The 20,822-nt window shown below is 42.0% G+C and overlaps 1 protein-coding gene across 1 annotated transcript in view; it reads left to right on the top strand.

Annotated features, from left to right (window-relative positions):
• tead1a (TEA domain family member 1a) overlaps positions 1–20,822 on the top strand; it is a 51,599-nt gene that overhangs the window by 20,781 nt on the left and 9,996 nt on the right. The window contains exons 3-9 of the mRNA XM_087844099.1: positions 5,366–5,430; positions 9,143–9,205; positions 13,088–13,219; positions 13,440–13,489; positions 14,875–14,936; positions 17,871–17,998; positions 20,278–20,451. Of these exons, the coding sequence (XP_087700225.1) occupies positions 5,366–5,430; positions 9,143–9,205; positions 13,088–13,219; positions 13,440–13,489; positions 14,875–14,936; positions 17,871–17,998; positions 20,278–20,451 (674 nt within the window). The remainder of the gene's footprint in view (positions 1–5,365; positions 5,431–9,142; positions 9,206–13,087; positions 13,220–13,439; positions 13,490–14,874; positions 14,937–17,870; positions 17,999–20,277; positions 20,452–20,822) is intronic.

Here is a 20,822-nt window from a genome sequence, read left to right as displayed (position 1 = left end):
AACAAAACAGTATTTTGAAATTAACTAGAAATTATATTCTTAACATCAAACATGTATATTTCTCCTCTAATCATTTTACCAGCACCAATAAAATTAACCTTTAATTGGCTCTTACAATGTTGTTGTTTTGCTTCAGCAGTCCTTTTCTTTGAACCCCAGAGACACAATAAGAAGAGTTTCTAAGCCTGTAAAACAAACTTATGGAACATTAATGCTATGGTAATCTATGAGGAACATGATCTACTATAATTAGATGTCTTAAAACAACAGCACTAATGTTGTGTGTGCTGGTATAACTCAGTGGTTGAGCAGGTGACTTATTTGCTAAAAGGCTTCTGGGTTCGAGTCCGCCCCGGGCCATTTCCTGTGTGTTGTTCCCCTTGCTCTCTCTCTCTGCTGTTCTACTGTGCTGTCCAAAATAAAGGTGAAAATAAAATTAATACATTTTCTGATGTGTAGATCCGGCCACGTGTGTTGTTATGGAGGGCTATGGAACAAAAATAATCTCGCTGCATTATTTGGCTGAGTTGTGATGAATAATGTAAATCAACAGTCACCAGCTTTCAACAGAAATGAGTCATTCTGGTCATTCATGGATGCACTGCTGTTGTTCTCTGAATAGAGCAGAAACGGAGAGAGGTGTACCCAAAAAACCCTAAACGCTACGGACATGCACAGATTGGAAACAGCAGCGCTCTCCTGTCGCGTTGATGCTAAACCTCGCGATCGACCTCCTTTGTGTTCCCGATCAGTTGCCGATCAATCAGACTCGTTCTGATCTCTGCCTTGGTGGCATGTTCGGTTGTTTACCTTGTCGACTCTGTGTGCAGGTTGTTGACACGTTTATCACGGTGACCTAATCGAGTTAGATGGTGTCTGTTTGCAGAGCAGGAAAGGCGAAATGGCAAGAAGGGACGAGCAGCGTTTGGCCACAGAGACCAGAGGTTTTAATCATTGCCTACAACATCTGTGCAAAGCGGAATTATAAAAAAGTATCTAGTTTATTCTAATTTTTAGCTAATGGAGCTTGCAGGATCGAATAGGCTCTTATTTTATTTCATGCCTGGTGTGTAATCGGGCTCTTGAGGCTTTGTTGAGTTTGTTTTGTTTTTTAATGATTTTCCTGCTTGCACAGAAGCAAAATACAAGCTTAGTTATTAAAGGCAAACTTAAGCATCTTTAAGGGTAGATTCGCTTTCTTTGACGTTACATTAAGGCACACTGAGTGACTGGTAAGTTGTCTTACAGTACAGAGGAGAAACGAGTAATACCTGATAGGCAGGGGACTACTGTGGTTCTAGAAACACCCCCCACAGGGTGCAGGAAAATGGAGTGAAATGTAAAAGAAGAAGAAACGGGTACAAAAAGTGCCGGGATAAACTTAGCGGATGAGAAGCTTAGAAACATCATAATGTGGGTGCATATAACAGGGAATGAAAAGGCGAATAATGGCTCTATTATCCTTGGGAAAGATGCATCGAAAGTACAATATAATGACCAGTGTCTTTGTCTCCTACATGTCCTATAGATCTACTGACTAATGTCTCTTCAGCAGCGAGCATGCTCAAACCAGCTATGTCACAGGGGGCTTTACTTATTGAGAATAACAGTGGAAGTATAGACTGTGACACATGTTGGCAAAAGTTTTCCAGTCACATGGTGTCAAACACACCGACATTTTCTTCATTGTAAAAATGTAATTGTCTTAAACTCGAGGTTGCTTGACATCCTTCATTGGGGCTGAATGGTTTTGGTTCTTTCCAGTCGACATATCAACAACGTTGCAAAATCTTCAACGAACTTCAGCGAAACCAGTTACTCGACTTATAAATATATATATATGACTCATTTTGAAGATACTCTTCATCTTCCCCTAAGACAAAGGGCTAGCTACCCTTCTGCCTTTGTCTCTTCATTTCGAAATCCTTTAGATGGCGAGGAATTTAATCCTCACGTGCCCGATGTGTCTGTGTTTTTTAAATGCTTCTTCCTGTGTGTGCGTTACTGTACCCCGCCGATGTATCTATATTGTTTTTTACCTTCTTAGGGGCTGTAACCTACCCAAGTTTCTTTTCCAGTAATAATAAAATACAAATCATAAGACTCACTAAATTTCAGGCTCTACTTTATGTGACGTTATTAAGAGAAAAGTTCCTCAAATCGCCGCTTTTTTCAGCTACATTTGTCTTTATTTCTAATAAATCACATAAAAGTAAAGACATGTCTTTTTAAAGGATAATTCGGTAGAAAACAAATTTACTCTTAAGCCAGTGTCTGGTCAGATTAGTGTGGTTTTCACTATGTGATTAGCAGTGCTGACAAGCTTTAAGCACAACACCCGGATCTTATCACCTTATGGTGAACATGTGCGCGAGCACGGGTCTGCATTAGCATTTATTTAAGCCCTGTTTGGCAAATGGAAATCTGGTAGCCTTCGCTCTCCTTTTAGCTGTCTCCACAAACACTTTTAAAAGGAAATATCTGGCTTTTTTTTAAAGCTGCTAAATGCTCTCCAGCTAGTCCGTGACTTCGGCTGTCAAAGCTGACGCGTGCTGCTGCGAGTGACAGGATTTATGAGACCGAAGGAAAAGAAAGAGACGCAAAAACAAAGCGTCCGAATCCCCCACAAATAACGAGTCGTCTTAGACCACTGCAATACGAAAAAACATTTTTTTAGTCCACGTTTAATTTCAGTGTGCACTGTAACTAAATCGGAATAAACTGGTGATAATACTGAAATTTTGGAGTGGTTTCAGAATAAAAGGAGAAAATGAATATTAAAGGCTTTATTTGTTGTCAGAGTTGAGGGTTTAAGTCTTTTACTGGTTCTATCCTCACAGCTTCTTCGTCACGTTGCATGTTTTAATCATCACATTATTCCGTTCCCTGACAGTGGCAGTCGTGAGAAACTTAACAAAATATCACATTATTATCAGCACTTTGAAAAACAATATTTACACAGTGCTGGGAACACTCAGTCAACACTTCTTGGTTCCTTTGAAACAGGTCGGATACCATGATGCGCTACATATTACGGTCGTCCAACATCAGAGTAAGTCGATGTTACCAAATCTCTGCAGGTGGCATCACCTGGCAGTAAAAGATTAACAGGATTTGGTTACTCTTTAAAAGAACTGGCAGCTTGTTTGTAATAAATGAAAGATTAACTTCAGTCTGCACCAACCAGGATTTCAGGATTGTGCCTTGGAGGACAAAGGGAAGAGCCTCAAATGAGTGCAAATGGAAATCCTAAAGGTTTAGCACTTTAAAAACTGCTTTTTGGATGTAACGAACAGAAACTCCCACAAAGCTGCTGTGAATCCAGGCTCTAGGCCAGTGTTTGGCCCCTGTGGTCTCTGAGGTCTGTCCAGGGTACACAACAATACACACCACTCAACTCCAGCCTTGTTAGCGAGCGCGGTCAGCGAGGCCTTGACCTTATTCTGAAAGGGGTTTTGAGCTATTCTATAAAGCAGCTGAAGCTCTTAATCACCCCACTAAGAGAGCGACGGCGTAACAGTAATGTACTGCGGCTAGCGGACAGGAAAGAAAAGGCGCATTTCTAACCACACAAAGTGCAGGAAGCGTCTGATTTAGCTTCTCCTTCTCACTCGTTCTGCCTCGTACCACCTCGTATGCACTTTCGTATTGTAACCCTGTGTCGTCGCAGCGTTACGTCACCAACCCGGCTCTTGTTTCGTGTGTTTTCTGGAACTTTTTTTGTGTTCTCGAATCAGCTATAAATGGTTCAGAATCACATAACAAACATGTAATTTCATTACTTTTCTTTCCCAGTTTGTCGTCTCCATTAATATCGGCTTGCACGCGGTGGCCTCAGCCTAGAGATAGGGAGCTGGGGGGAGCACGGGGGTTGCTTCTGTTCGTCACGGTTAATGACCATCTGACTTTGGCCTTGAAGTCTTTCACTGGGCAAGTAGAGAGAGATGGAGACAGAGAGTGGAAGAGGGAGGGAGGGAGCAGACGGGAAGCCCATTCACTACAAGAGGGACAGAGGAGGGGGGAAAAGGAACAGCCAGAACACAGGATGGATGGCCGAATGAAGGGAGGGAAGAAAGTGTGTTTGTGTGTGCGTGCGCGTGTGTGTGTGCGCTGGAGAGTTTTTGAAAGAGAGGGAGGGTGAGAGTGAGGGATGTGTGCCGCAGGGTTAGTGAAGGATGATAATTCACCGTTAAGCCTCCTAGAAAGACCAGCTGGCCCCTCTGGAGTCAGATGTCAGCCTCCACAGCCAGGACTACTCAGTGTGTGTGTGTGTTTCTGTGCACGCGTTCACAGCACGCACTCATGTTTGCGTATACATCTACGTGTACCGTGTGTGTGCGTCCGCGTGCTGTCGTCAGTCACAGCTTTCGACTGCTCGAAGGAAAACACCTGCATGGTGAGCTGTAGATTTTATCAGTCTAAGCTCCATATCTCAGCGAGAGTGGGACTGCTCAGACACACACAGACACACACACGCATGCACACACACCATCTGCTAGTTAGTTAGGGCTATTGTTGCAAGCCATTTGGGTAGTGTGTAGAGGTTTGGCTTTGTGCTGATCTTGACCATCAGTTGGCCAGCTGGCCCGACTTTGGTTTTCCACTTGGTTGCAACAGAGAACAGATCGGGAGCGAAACCAAACCAAACCGAACTGAAGCGCATTTGCTTGTTAGCAAATAAAATTACAGTCAAATTACATAATTTCCTGAAATCTGTAAAATGGTCTGTCGTCCTTAATTCCTAAGGACTGTAAAGCTGTAATATAGCCAGGCTGAGCAGGCCTAATTAATGTGTGCAATTGACCCCTCCCCTTCGCAGTTTCTCTGCATGTAAAAGTTGTGTTTTTCTGCTTTGTTTCTCACTGCCTCCCTCTCCCTGGCTAATCTATACTAGCCAGGTCATGCTGAGTCTGCTGTGCTCCCCATTGAATGGGTTGAATTATTCAGCATCGTAAGCGTGCGTGCGTGTGTGCGTGTCTTTATGTGTGCGTGTATGTGTGCACGCGTAAACACGGGTACAGCTGGCCTGCTGGCTCCTTTAATCAGGGGACGGCCGGTCCGCATGAATGCCTGTATTGTTGGGTCATGTGTATTCAGGGCCGTGGCGTGTGTGATTTTATGTGCGTGTGTGTATGTGCGGACGGCTCAACAGGGGTATCGGTGATTACAGCGTCTCTATGTGAAACTGCACGTCAACCGGGCCGCTGGGTCAACAGCTCTAAATCAGCCGCTAAGTTGTTTGTCAGGGTCGTGTGATTTCTGCGTGCGATTGTCCTCGTAAACGAAAGACCGGTCAAATGGGGTTTAACATGCATGTGGGCACGCATAATGTTTCATTACTATGTTCTGTGTCTTGTGCCTGCAGGTCGAAACGAGCTGATAGCCAGATACATCAAACTGCGAACGGGGAAGACGCGAACAAGGAAACAGGTAATAATGGGAGTGCGCTTTAAATCCAGTCATGCCGCCTACAGTATGGATCGCCACGTATCCCATTATATAAAGAGTAGCTTGAAAAAAAAAAAAAGATCTCCAACTGTCGGAAAAAGCACAGAGATTTAAAGAATATTGTTTCCCCGATCAGCTGTTGATTAGCAGTGCAAAAAAAGCCCATTCAGGTGCAGCTACAGTCAGTGTTGGGAAGTAATGGAATACATGTGTTACGTATTTAAAATGCATAATATGAGTAACTGTGTTCCACTACAGTTACCGTTTAAAAAGGTGGAATTCAGAATACAGTTACTTTGTTGAAATAAAAGGATTAAACAGTGGTTTTTTCCTGTTTCATGTCGGTGGAAACCCAAACAAAAGACGCATTAAGGCTACGTTCACACTGCAGGTGAAAGCGCATTCAATCCGATTTTTTTGACCCTATGCGACCCATATCCGATCATGGTGTGACAGTGTGAACGGCACAAATCCGATATTTTCAAATCCGATCTGGGTCACTTTCGTATGTGGTACTGAATCCGATACATATCCGATGTTTTAGAAAGCGACTGCTGTTTGAATGGTCAGGTCGCATTAAATCCGTCTTTTACGTCACTGACACAAGACAGACTCCAATTATCAGCGCCAGAGAAGACATCGCGAACGCTTCCTGGGCATCCGGTGAAACTGTTGGGAAGACAACGTTGGAGAAACGTGAACATTTTATTTGTACTGTATAATCTGCAGATTCTGACAGAAATCTGCAACTATCCTTTGAAGCACCGCTCCTCTAAAACAGCAATAAGGATCATTATTAGGTTATCTACATTATTATGTAAATAACAAAATAACTTAAAGCAAAAATTGGGAAACGTGAAGTCTGAAGTCTTTATATTAAGGGCCATCAGGCAAACAATATTGTTTGCTCTGGGTCTAAACAGAGTGCGTTGTGTGTGACGTCTTCTTTTGCGCATGCGGGCCGCTTTGAGCGTTCACACTAGAGCGCGTTTGCTGTCGCATTTTACTTGTAGTGTGAACGAGCAGACAAAAAAATCGGATTTGATCAAAAAATCGGAATTGAGCATTAAGACCTGCAGTGTGAACGTAGCCTAAGAGGCTCTAATGCCTGTGTCTCAATCTCGCGGCCCATGTCACCCCTAGTTGCTGCCAGCATAAATGACGTGCCGAAATATTTTTAAAAATTATTATTCAAAAAATATTTAATATAAGGGCAATAGGCAGAGTGTTACAGGCATAGCTCTAAAGAATGTAGCATCATAGGCAGGGAGAATGGACTGCCATACCTGTTATGTGTCTGTGAGCGAGGGAGGGAGAAAAAGGAAAAGTACGAGCTGTCATCGAGCAGAAATGGGAGCTGGAAGCATGTAAATATAATAATAACCACTGCAGCCAAGAAGAGTGCCTGACGAGCCCAGTTGTAAGTAAGCTATTAAGACTCGACTGTACACCGTGTTCGTGTTTTCCTCTGAAACAACAAGTTCCATTGGAGCAGCCTTTCAATGCCTCTCTCTGTCTCTCGCTAGCAAAGTTGACCCAGACAACAAAGTAAAGCTAGTTTTGGGCGATGAGCCCAACACGAACCCGACATAGTAGTCAGAAGTCCCTTTACTACGATTCGGAGCCGCGGACCTGTTTTATATACGCGTGGAATAGTTTTCTATACGAGATCGCTGCAAAAAGTGCAGCCTTACCTAATGTCCACCTACTGTTACTCATTTATATTAAGATTTAAACATCTAGTTCAGGGGTCAGCAACCTTTAACACCCAAAGAGCCACTTGGACCCGGTTTCCACGCAAAAGCGGGAGCCGCAAATACTTTTTGAAATCTAAAATGAAGATAACACTGTATATATTGTTTTCTACCTTTATGCTTTTTCTGAACAACTAAAGTAAGTAAGTAAAGTTTATTTATTAAGCGCTTTTCACAGACAGACAGTCACAAAGCGCTGTACACAAATATTAAAATAAACAATACAATCAATAGACATTGATAGGAGTCTGACGCACCTGAGTGGCACCCGCAATCACGCCTCGCCGCCTTAAAGTCTGTGCTCCCTCTGCTGTTGTGTTGGTGTGTGTCGGGCTGTGAGCTGAAAGCTACAGCCGGCTGTATGCGTACAGCAACCGTGTGTGAAAAGCGGTCAATAAAGAGATGCTGAAAGTGTGTTCAAGGAAACATCGTTGGGTCTGCCGTGATATGTTTACAATAAGACTTATGGTCCCGAACCTCTGCGCACAGCGTCTGCAAATCGGGGCTTTCATCTTTACGCAGGACTGTAAGCTGTCATCTGTGAGGCGTGAGCGGTGTTTGTTTTTAACATAGTTCACGGTGGAGAACAGCTGCCGACATAATGTGGATCCGAAGATCCATAATTGGCCTAGCTGGGGTCGAAAGTCTCGATACATGCACGGCGTTTCGGCGGGTACACCGGCTTCCGCGAGTGTGACGCTTATTTTGAGCGATGAAAAAATAATAAGATATAATTTTCTTTTTATATTTCAAAATCACAATAATAAGTTAAAAAAAAAAGAACTAAACACAAATAAAATACACTTCAGCTAAATATTTCTAATTTATTTTCCCAAACCACCCGGAGCCGCAAAATAAAAACTAAAGAGCCGCATGCGGCTCCGGAGCCGCGGGTAGCCAACCCCTGATCTAGTTGGTGTTGGTATGGCGAATAACCTTCAGTAATAGTAATAAATCACACAGCAATAGTACATTCATGTAGTTGTAAGAAGCATGATAATATATTAAGTAATCCAAAGTATTCAGAATACGTTACTCTCATTGGGTAACGTAACGGAATACGTTACAAAATACATTTTGGGGCATGTACTCATTTTAAAAGTAACCTTCCCAACACTTGCCACACTGGTTACTGATCCTGATTTTACTTGTACCATTGTTACCTCGAGGTAAAGATGTGTGTGCTTAGTAAAGCTCTGGTAAGTGTGATAGTGCAGCTGGAGCTGTAAGCCGGCATGCGCAAGCTAACCTCTGATGTAACTGTAGTTTTACCGACGACCAACCATCCTTTTATATTATATACACGTGCATTTTGGAGCTCATATAACTATGGTTATGTTCCATTGATGGATTTTAATTGGAGTATATGTGTATTATGTTATATTGTGTGCCATATATAATGTGTTCATTCTGCAGTTTCATTTCATTTTAACACAACGGTCGTCCAGTCAAATAAACTGTGTTGGAAAGTGTTGTGTTTGTTGTCACAACAACCAAATGTGACATCTTCTCTGTGCTACTAGAAAGGAAACCAGGAACGTATTGTCCGACTAACTGCCTAGCAGCTGCGCTACTGTTACAAGTTGAGCAACGATATAAATACAGGAGAATGATCAATTATACCACCTGTCTGTTTAGTCTGGATTTTTATTTATTTTTTAATTATTGCATGTCAGTGACGTGTAATCTTAGTATCTGAGCTCTTGGCCCGTGTTCCCAGGTGTCTTTTTGCTTGCTCAAAAGATGTGCATAGATGGGTTATTCACTGTTGTCAGGGGAGGTAGGTGTGTGTCTGTGTGTGCGTGTGTGTGTGCACCCTTCCAGTGTAGCAACAGTCCTTTCATAACCATGGCAACTCACTGTTTGGTTCTTCCACCTCTCCTTCCTACCCTTCAACCCCTCCTTCACTTCGTCCTCTCCTCTCGTCTCCTCTCCTCCAGGTATCCAGTCACATCCAAGTATTGGCCCGAAGAAAATCCAGGGAATTTCAGTCCAAGCTAAAGGTAAGAGACCGCACAGAAACATTTCCAGAAAAATCCTCTGCTGCTCAGGAAGTGTTGCTGTTTTTTTCTTTTCCAGTTTGTTTGCTATAAACACAGCTGATTAGTGAGGATTTGCTGTGATGACTACAGTGGATGGAGTGAAAACAGCATCATCCACAGAACTGCAAACAGATTTTTCTATGTTAACACTAAGAATGAAAGAAAAATCACTTTTTAAAATCTCTCTGAAGCTGTCCTGAAGAAGCAGTGGGAATCTGTGGCTGGCTGCTTTGCTCTTTGCTTGTTAATGTGACGCTATAGCTGGGAGGACGCCTGTCACGTTGACACCAGTTTCCTAGGTGTATAATTAGGTCTGTTTAGGTTTTTCACCCTCTCATGTTTCCTCCTCCTCTTCCTGTCATTCTCTTGTATCCATACATTATTTTGTCCTTGTCCTCTCTCTCTCTCTTTAAGTCTGTTAATCTCGTTCCCTTAGTATCTTGTCCTTCTTTCCCCCTCTTTCCTTTTCTTCCTCACAGTTGGTTGTAATTAACTTTATGTAAAGCAACAAGGGAGCGCTTGTTTTCCGGGAAGAGCAGTCGGAATGAGAACAATTGTTTGCTTTCATAAAAGAAACAACAGATGGTTAATTGAAGTTTATAATAAAGGTTATTCAAATTCATATAGATCCTTTTGTTGATGATACACTATATGTTTAGGAAACACATTTGTGCACACACAAAATTGCTCAAGTGTAGTGTAGCACAGTGATATTATGGTATATTAACCCTTTAAAGCCAGTCGGAGCGGGCATGCTCTGTTTTCCCTAACTATTTTTAAATCCCGGTAGCACTGCAACCACGTAAGCTAGCGCAATCATTTTTTTTGCATATGAAACCGGAGGAGTTGTACTTACATCTTATGCCATCAGCTTGTCCTAAGTCACGGTTTCCTTCCACATAAAGCTTTGCAAAAATTGCATAAAAAGCGCTTGCAGCAACAAAAACATAATATTCCAGAAACAGGCTTTGCCAAACCGATCAGCTGTTCATAACACTTCCTATGTTGGAATAGACGTCAGCGTGAACTATCGCATGTCCGCCATGACCTGCCGCAAACCGGAAGTGACGGCATTTTCGCGGAAATGTAGTTTTTTACCATCAGGGCCTCATGAGCCTATACTGGTGTTTTTAAAAGTTATGTTTGACTTTATGACTTTCTGTGTCGTTTCTGGGATGCTTAGGACTCATATTGCACTGCTGGAAATAGTTTATTTTGATGCATATGCTGCTTTTTTTTGCAAATTTGCACTATAATGTTTATTTTTGTTTTTCCTGCAGTGTATAAAAATTGGTGTATTTCAAAAATAAAACTATGAAGACACTCAAAATAAATTTCCTGTGGTGGGAAACTATTTTGTGCAACTTTTTTGTATTTACAGTTTTGAGGGATAAGCCTCTTAAATTTCTCTAACTAGAAATATATGTTAAAAAAACAAAAACGATTTTCAATTTTTTTGTAGTTTATTGCACTTTGTTGCAATTTATGTAATTACTATGCACTTAATGCAGACATATTATTAAAATTTGGGCTATAATGGTTGTATTGATGTATAGCAACTTGAAATGCTCCCACAAATGGCTGTACAGCATGTAAAAATATAATATAAGCTCTGGTGGACTTGGTTCTATGGTAGGTCTTAAAGGGTTAAGGTTACTGATATGGGTAGTGCCCCTTTAGCATGTCTCTCCACCTTAACAATTTTCTAATTGGTTACACATCTAATGACAAAAAGCTTCTAGTGAGGTATAAGTGACGATTGAGAGGAAGTACTTCTTTATGTGTCTATACATTAATTTCAGTTCTTGAATATTATACCTTTTAACCCACAAATAAGTCGGTAATTGTCAACAAAGGAGATGGAAAGACCTCTTTAACCGTAGACAAACTTACATGAGATCTCGCCACTGATGATGCTTGTGAGTTCTTGGGCCGTGCATGTTTTATAACAGACAAACATGTGTATGTGTGAGTGCCAAAACAAAAATATGGAGCTGTAAATCAGCACAACAGGTCTCCTATAAATGAACTGTGTGACAGCGGCATGTTTCCACCTAATCTCGTCACCACGTGGCTTTCTTGAAGAGCTGCACGCATCTCTTACGTGACTGTAACGTGTGACGTGATTAACTGTGTATATGGATGGCTCTCATGGCCAAAAGGTTGTATGACAGTCTTTGGAGTAAAACGAAGGCTTGATCAGATGATTAGCCGGGCATTAGGTCACAGAGCCCGTCACTAATCCATTAAAATGAATTGACCTGTAGCCCCTGAAGGTTTTAATATTGATTATAGCAGTGCCCGTAGTTCTCTCAGGATCCCTTTAGCCAAAATAGGATTGTTATTCCATCTCCACTAATAGGCCTGAGGCCTTTTAGGTCCCCCCTAACAGAACCTAGAAGCCACCTGTGAGATTCATTAGGACAGAAATGGCAGGAAATGGGTTGCAAAGTAGCTTGTAGGGCAGGCAGCAACTGTTTCAGGTATCATAACATGCAAGATTTCCCAGTTGGTTGTGAAGATGGTTATCAGCGTCAGCGTACGTGGGCAGGGATTGAGATCGACTGAGCTAGCTTGATGTTTTGTTCTGCCAAAACCAATGCTCCGGTGAGTTTCGGTGGAGTTTGTCCTCTTTGCCACCCTCTGTGCGTAACACTTGACCATTTAGAAAACCGAAATATTGTAGAAAAGTGGGAAGAATGGGGAAAGTGTGAGCTCAGTGTAGATCACATCCCAGACCATGAGACCATCCAAGATACAAGATCATCAGATCGTCCACGCCTAGTGTGTCTGCTGTCCGAGTAACATTTGCCGCCTCGCGGATTTAATACATTTTCTGATCATCTATTAAAAATCTACATATGCGACTCTTTGTGTGGATTTCACAACACTTCCTCATTCAACAGGAACAGGATCATTGGTGATTTTGAAGGAATGAGTTGAGGTCAAGGTGGTTATCATACCCATATGGCTCCTGGTATTTAATATGAAAATCCAGCATGATTCCCATTTCAGTGCCTCCTATAATGTTATTACCTCCCCTAGGAGGAGAGATTTCTCTCAGTGCCAATTAACTTGAGTGAAGCAGCCAATTAGTGATTCTCCAGCTATGGCAGTGGCTCTAATTCCATTTCTTTCAGCTGTTTCATGAGTTTGCTGCTGCCTTTTTGTTCGCGTTATAAATAAGCCCGCACCATCAAGCTTATAAATCTGCTATATGTTATCGTTTGCCCCGAGGCAGCAGCTCTGATCAGCAATGTTCACCGCGCCGTCTGAAGCACATTCAGCTGCGCTGTACACTTTGTGCTCGCCGCTCACCACTCATGTCGCCGTGATTTTCCCTCGAGGCCACAAGCAACATCACCACACCCAAATGACACGCACAAAAAGACAAAGCCCTGTCCCCTGAATCGCTCTGAAACGTCACAGGGACCGTTTTTTACAAAGCAAGAGATTTAGATACAAAAGAATGTAGTCTGACCCCGATAAGGGTGTAAAAGAAGCTCCTGTAATTGTTCGCTTGGAGCTACACGATGTTTTGTTGGCAAATGAGCTGCTCCATGTTTATGCAGTTTACTTAAATTGCTGTACGTTAATTTGCGCAATCAAAAAGTAGCAGGAAAGTGGCAGCCTGATCACATCCAGTCACACAGGGACAGTGTTTTCCCCTCGAGCTTTAATATTTAAGATTCCATTAGTCAAGACAATTCAGATCCTTCTTCTCAATTTCATGAATTTTCCAGCTTTTTATGACTCACTGCTGATCTGCACAAGCTGCACGGTAATGACAATGTTCAGAGGAATGACGATGTTAATGAGTGCGTGGTGTTTGTTTACATGCAGGACCAGAATGCCAAGGAGAAAGCTCTGCAGAGCATCTCCTCCATGTCCTCTGCTCAGATCGTCTCAGCCACGGCCATACACAGCAAGCTGCTGCCTGGGATAGTCCGTGCCAGCTTCCCTGCTAATGCACAGGTAATACTTGCGCAAACACGTGCATACATACATGCATACATACATGCATAGATACACAGATGTGCTGTATTTATTCTCTGCGAATAAATACAGGGAGTAGGGGATGAATAGAAATAAAGCAATCTGAAGTGGCAGTGCACAAAAAACATGCAGAGATTGCATTGCATGCATGGTTTGCATTCTCAGTCCAGTGTATTAATGTGCATGTGTGTACTTCCAGCTGTGGCAGGGGATGATTCCTGGAGGACAGTCCAGCTCCACCGCAGAAGAGTGAGTCGCAGTCACCTTACACGTTCTCATCCAACTTTGCATGTTTTCTCTTTTGTCCATGCTTGCACAACTGCAAACAATCATGCATATTATGCCCTTTTGTAGTAAAATAAAATAACAGCGACTGGTCTGCAGGTGTGGGATAGGATTTGAGCAATAACCTGAGATCAATTCACGACTTTATGGAAAAATTGCAATGATTTGAAAGTAAAATCTGTCGATAAAGTTAAGAATTCACAAGCAAACACTTGGGAGATTTTTGTTTTTAAGTCAAGGAACTTGATAAGCTGTCAGTTCTCCCAAATCAGCGTGTTGTTTTCTTCTAAATAGGCCCAATTTACAGCACCGTGAAGCCGGGATGCTTCTGATGGTACGCTTAATGTGATAATTTACAGGTCATTCTAAAATCACGGGTAATTTCTTATGGCTTAATCCGATTGCTAAGAAGGCTAAAATTTGATTAGTTCATCCACTGGAGGCGTAACGCATGTCAAGCACCAGCAGCAGCACTGGTGTGAAGAGGTTGTTACACCTTTGCAAAGTAACACAATATAGTTCGTTGACCAAGAGAAAAAAAGACCTGTTTTTCCCCCCCCCCCCCAAAATCTATGAGATGTTTTCTAAATTTGTAATTTTTTAAATCTTAAACTGCTCTGTAATTTCCATTTTCACCTACAGTGGCCATACTAACCACTAACTGTACTAAACACAGTGAAACTTTGTTTCATTTAAGTGAACTTGTAAACCCTCACACTGTAGACATTATTACTGAGTACTCGCTATGTTTTTGAAATGTCAGAGAGGCTTCATCCCATTTACTGCTAAGTGCTTTTTGAAATATGACAAGCCAGAACTCAAACACACAAAGATTTCTCAGTGTTGTCAGTCTGGATTTGGCTTAAAGTTATTGATGCATTTTTTTTTTTGCAGCACACAGAATCATAACAAGAGTCTCGCAGGCACATCCAGATGCATGCAATTGGAATAAATAAATGGATGTTTAAACAAGGTGGCAATTCAGAATTCATAAATCTGATTAGTTTGCAGGAGTGGAATCTTCTGAAATCTTCCAATTCCTTAGAAAATAACAGTACATTTTATTTCCAACATGTTTAAGCTGGTTTCTTGGCCTAGTTTCTGTTCACACGGCTAGCTGCACCAAGTTCAAACCCCCTTTTCATTTCATCACCTGCTGCTCTTACGTGCCCGTGAGATGATGATAATGGTTGGAAATAGGGCTGGTATAGCTTTTACTGAACTCGGAGCTGCTATTGATCTCTGTCCTTCTACTACTGTTCATACAAGACGCACAGCAGACTTCCTCGCTGTATAATGTAAGTACAGTGACAATGCTTCCTTTCTGCTTCTGCCTCTGTTTCTCTCAGCATCAAGCCTTTCTCTCAGCAAGCCTACTCTGTGCAGACAGCGGGGACCACCACGATCTCAGGTGAGACGGACCACAGCGCAATTATCTTCTTTTTTTAAAGCGGACTCGCGGTCCCGTCTCCTGCCATTTAGACCGCCGCCTCACTACAGGATGGTTTTTGAATCTGTCTGAACACCTGGGTCTCCAGTTCTCCCGCTTTTGTATCGCGAAGAGGTCGCGAGAGGGAAAAGGTTTCGATCTGACTTTTCTTACGTCATCTGTACTAAAAGTTTGTGTTGCTTTTTCTAGAAGCAGCTTTGAAAATATCGGGTGGAAAGTGCAATTCCTGGGAAAATTGCACTTTGATTGCTTGGCATAGCTTTTGCAGCTTGCGTGCAGCTGCTGAGCCTGTCTGTTTACTGCCTGAAAATGCTAGTAATTTTAGCCATATACCCTTTAATACAAGGGGTAGCAGGATAGCAAGCAGCGTTCATTTGGTCCTGTCAACTTAAAAACTCTGTGTAACCTCAAAAAACCATTATCATTAATGACCTCCATTGCTGCTGAGTGAACTCCAGTGTTGAGGACATTAGTGTGCAGCTCACACATTGACTATTACTGCTAGAGATGCAACGATACCAATTTTTTCAAACCGATACGATACCGATACTTGGATCTGAGTACTTGCCGATACAGAGTACAAAAACCGATACTTCTACCACACACACACACACACACAAATGCAATGAATTGGAAGACAGGTTTTATTTTATTCTCTGCCGATAAAAAATAAAATCGTAATAAAAATGACCACAAAAAAATTTAAAGTGAAAAATAAGCACTTCTGTTAAATTATTGCAGAGTCTCCACATTGTAATTTAACAAAATATCACTGAACTATTGGCACTGTCTCGAGCTTTCAGAATAATAAATAAACACTTTTGTGTGAAATAAAATAAATACAAATTAGGTTTGAGAATAAAATAAACTTTTAAATTATTGCAGAGTGTCCAATTTCATATCGCAGCTCGAGTATGCTAAGAAGACTGTTCAATCCTATGCTTTCCACGACTGCCATTGGCTGGTCATCCAGAGCGATAAAATGAGTCAGAGCCTCTGTTATTTTAACTGCCCGTGGATTTTCTCTTGACATTTTTCATCGCTTTTCCAAAACCTGAGTTAAAGTTGGCTGTTCCACACTGCTGACATTTTGTTTAGCCTAGCTACAGCAGCCTCCAGTTTCTCTTTTTTATCTGGAGCTGCCAGTCTCACTCGTCTAACCCTGTGCCTGTTTAGCGCGGGATGTCCCCCTAGTGGCCAATCTAAAACACTACAACAGAAATGACAAGCCACCCTCTGATTAATGAAATAAGTTAGTATCGGTTCATGGTATCGGTTAACTTTTACGAGTATGAGTCCACACACATTTTACAGTATCGGCCCCGATACCCGATACCAGTATCGGTATCGGTGCATCCCTAATTACTGCAAAAAGTCAACTTATACATCTGCCATTAAACAGCTGGCAAGCTATCCAGATAGAAATATCCCTCGCATAAGATTTTGCTGCCGATAATGTTAGCAAGAAAGACAACTATACCCAGCGACGTGTCCATAATGTAGTGCTTTGAATCTACAGTCTGGAATCTACTTTATGAACCACATCAGACGACGTTATTAGTTCGACTGGCTGCATCAAAGAATAGATCCAATTTTGTGATGATACGAGTCAGGCCTGTACGCTACTTTGAGAACGAGCCTGGGACACCTAGTGACCTAAAAGAAATGTTAAATGGACTGTTCAATTTAAGCTCTTGGTGTTTTTCTACTCCAAGCCTCATTCACACACACATTCACATAAGTGCTTTTTCTTTGCCTAACTGAAAAAAAAAAGATGCATCAGGAGAACTCGGGGTTCAGTATCTCGCCCGAGGATACTTGACATGCAGGTGTCAGAGGAGCCAGGGATCGCACCACTTTTCCAATTAGTAGACGAACCACTCGACCTCCTGAGCCGCAGCCATCCACAAAAACTGGATGAACTGACAGGAAGAAGTGAAGGAGAGTGAGAGTCCACGTAAGGGTGAAGCTGGAGGCCACACGCGACCACAAGAGATATGTGGCGAGGAATGAACAACGTCACTGAGGTTAAGATGACAGACAAGCAGCGCACAGCCAGTTTCGCTTCACCATCGCTACACCACTGACTCACCAGTGGGAGGTGGTCTCATTTTTAATATTTTTATTAAATATATTATCTAATTTTTATATTACGATCCTATCAAACAATGAAAAACTAATGAAATGACAAATGTTAGTTTTATTGGCTGACCTGTTGATTGCACACACCTTGTTAGCGTTGCTGCTTCAGAGTGGAAAACAACCTCAGCTGCGTGGCCTGTCCTCTCAAATGTGGAACAGGGCACCCAAACTAACGAGTTCCTTAGTGCGTGCTTGACGTGAAAAAGTTAAAATTTGACAGTTTGTCGGAAAATTAGGTAACCACGGCCACTGGAAATGCCCCAAAACATCTCTAATCTTTTATCCACTCATGACAAATCAGAAAAAGACCAGAACTGAGCCAGCCACGTGACTGACCACAGATGAGGTCAACAAAAGTTACGTTTCATGAATTTAAGAAGGCACCGCGTCACTCGGCTCACCCGGCACTGTTGAGCTTCCTCTCTTCGGAGTGGATGACGGGGCGTGCTCGTTACAATAGCATGAAACTAAGTGACGAGAGCGGCGAGGTTTTTGAAAATGGAGCGAGTGAGTTTTGAGGCAGCAGGCGGCAGGTCTCGCTGCGGCCCCTGCATTGTTACCCCTTTACATATACTGCTGTTAACCCGCTTTTTAGTGCCTCGCCTTTACCTCAGCCGGCTTTTGTCCTCGGGCCTCCAGTAATGGCTTAAAGTTTTACACGTTTGCATTACTGCTAACCCCGTTAAAAAGCACGATTGAACATGTTGCAGTGGTGAAGTGGGGTTAAATGGTGTGTGTGTGTGTGTTGTCAAGGCTATGAACCTCCCAGTGCAGCCCAAACGCACCGAGAGCCGGCATGGCAGGGTCGCTCCATCGGCACCACCAAACTACGACTGGTGGAGTTTTCATCTTTCCTGGAGACACAGAGGGACCAGGAGGCAGTGAGTTACTCCGCACACACGCACACATATCCAGCACCAGACTACAATAAGCACTCCCTATTGTCCCATAAACAGAGATGACAGATAACCCCGCAGCAGAGAACAGCGTTAAAGCCCTTTGTGCGTCGCCTAGTATGAATAACCTTTGTAAAGCTCTATCTCTCTGTCTGCTCAGTCTATCTGTCATCCTGCCACGCTGCGCACTCACTGCCATTTTTCTACCTTGGGCTCATAGACAGCTGGCATTCATCTTGTTGCTTTTTGTTTGCGTAGTGGGGAAAAAAAACGGTTGTACAGTGACTTTGAAATAGATTCTGTTGTCAAACGGCATCATTTACATTAGTGGGAATAAATGGAGTCCTTAAATGTAGATCCATCCCACTGAAGTCACATTTAACATGCAGATTTATCAGTAGGCAAAGACAAAGTTGGGTAAAAATTAGGGGTGGGGGAAAAAAATCGATACTGTGTAGTATCGTGATATTTTGTTTGCTAATAATGTATCGATACAGGGACAGCAGAAATCGATATTTTGTTACAAAAAAAGTTTTTGTGCTCTGACTTCAGAGCATGTTGATCCTTTTTCTGAGCAAGAATCCTGACATTCCTTCACTGTCCAAACATGACAGTTTACTTATTTTAATTTAAGACATGTTTTATTTTAATTAAGTTTAAAACTTTTTTTATTTAATGTAAAATTATATTTTGTTTTAATTTACTTTCAAATTCTTCAGTTGCTGAAGGGGCTGCATAGTTTTCATAAACTGCATAGTTCAGAATAGCTATAATTGTACCAGATGGTTGATTCAGTTAAGTTGGACTAGATTGTAATACAAACCGTTCAGTTTGTCAACAATAAAACTGAAATGAGAGAAAGACTGAGTGTGAGACTTTGATATTAGATAAAATGAATATTGATAAAGTTTACCTTTATGTACAGAATCTGAATATCGCAAAATATTTTTAAAAAATTGCAATAATATCGTATCGTGCGTTAAGTATTGTGATAATATCGTATCGTGGGATGTATGGTGATTCCCACCTCTAGTAAAAATGCAGAAAATTATGTATTTCTTTTTTTTAACCAACCAGACTAGCAGATCTTTCTATTAAGTTTTTTGCCCTCTGTGATCTGTATAGCTGGCCAATATTGCATTAAACTGTATGATTTATTGTGCTGCAAAGCCAAACAAACTCACACCCTGTCTAAGAAAAGCAGGTCAGAGAACAGCCCAGTAAAGTTGCCGTGGTCCTGTTCTGAAACTGGTCAGTGGGAGTAAGTCAGTAAAATCTCTCTTTGAGCTCAGAAATAGAAATTTGAAGTTTGCTTTCAACATAAGCGTATTAATCAGCAGCTTAGATGGATACTGAGATTACAGTTGAATTATTATCAGTTTATCCCTTGTAGTTTTAGCCATAACTTCTAGCAGCTATGCTTGCATTCAGTTTGTTATAATTGATAAAACCTGACTTAAATTTAACGATTAAATGATAACGACACATTTAGGTTCCTAATCTTTTGGACAAAGACAGTTTTTGCAGCTTTGCCTCTGCGGTGACTGCAGCGTTTGACTTTAAATCAAACAACGAAGATTTGACTGAAGTGCTTTCAGCTTTAATTCAGGGGAATTAACGCAAAATTTGCATTAACTGTTGAGGAATTACAGCCATTTATACACAATCCTGTTTTCAGAGGCTCAAAGGTAATATGAGGATTTTTTCACTGCTTGGATGAAAGTCATTTGCAGTCTGCCTGAAGTGGAGAACCCATGGACACCATCAAGTGTTTCCTCCCTTGAGATGCTCTGCTAGACCTTTACTGCAGCCTCCTTCAGTGGCGGCTTGTTTGGGTGTTTTCTCTGCCTTTGGTTTTGTATTCAGTAATTGAACAACATGATCTGCTGGGTTGAGATCAGAGCTGGTGATAGAGAAATTTCTGAGGGTTTTTTGGGTCCTCGGGGGAGAGAGTAGCTTGTCTCTTGGTTGCAGACCTTGACAACCTCGATGAACGGTAGCGTCTCAATTCATGGAGATAACTCTGTCATGCACTTTCAATGACTTCTGTGGTCTTGTTGGCTTTTGCTTGTGCTGTGATGACGTGCAGTCTTTCTTTTAACAATGCACCAGATTGCTGATCTAACTTTATATTTTTCTGTTTCTCTGTTAAGTTACAGTGAAAAGTTATAGCAGGATCCTAGAAGTAACTTTAGGCGTAGTCAGTGTGTGTTTATCTCCACATTTCTGGCGTCCGTCTGATTCAAACGTTTCTCTCTTCTCAGTACAACAAGCACCTTTTTGTGCACATCAGCCAGAGCAGCCTGAGCTACAGCGATCCGCTGCTGGAGTGTGTGGACATCCGGCAAATCTACGACAAGTTCCCCGAGAAGAAGGGAGGTCTGAAGGAGCTGTTTGATAAGGGCCCACAAAACGCCTTCTACCTGATCAAATTCTGGGTAAGCAGACAAACTTTTAATCAGTTTCCTGTTTACTTGAGTTTTTTTTCCAGTACCTGTCAAATATCTTAAAAATATTTCTGGACTAAGGTTAATGTTTTTTTCCTTTTTGCTCCTGAAAATGCTTTGGACGTCACCGAGTAGGGTCAGCAAGAACCACAATCCATGCACCTTTGCCCCCACCCAGGGAAAGTTCCCTTATTTTTCTACGCAGCACACTGTGTGTGTGTGTGTGTGTGTGTGTGTGTGAGTTCCATCTGTCCACCTGGAATATGGAGGTGGTGGGTTGATGAAAGCGCAGATGCTTTGTTTGAACACCTGCTCACCTCCAGACTCACAGGTAGCTGTTTTCACCTGTGTGTGTGTGTGTG

Source organism: Neolamprologus brichardi, chromosome 7, assembly GCF_056152115.1.
Source record: "Neolamprologus brichardi isolate AB-2024 chromosome 7, ASM5615211v1, whole genome shotgun sequence".
Classification (NCBI taxonomy): domain Eukaryota; kingdom Metazoa; phylum Chordata; class Actinopteri; order Cichliformes; family Cichlidae; genus Neolamprologus; species Neolamprologus brichardi.
Note: the sequence above shows the minus strand (reverse complement) of the source record. Positions and strands in the feature narration are given on the sequence as shown.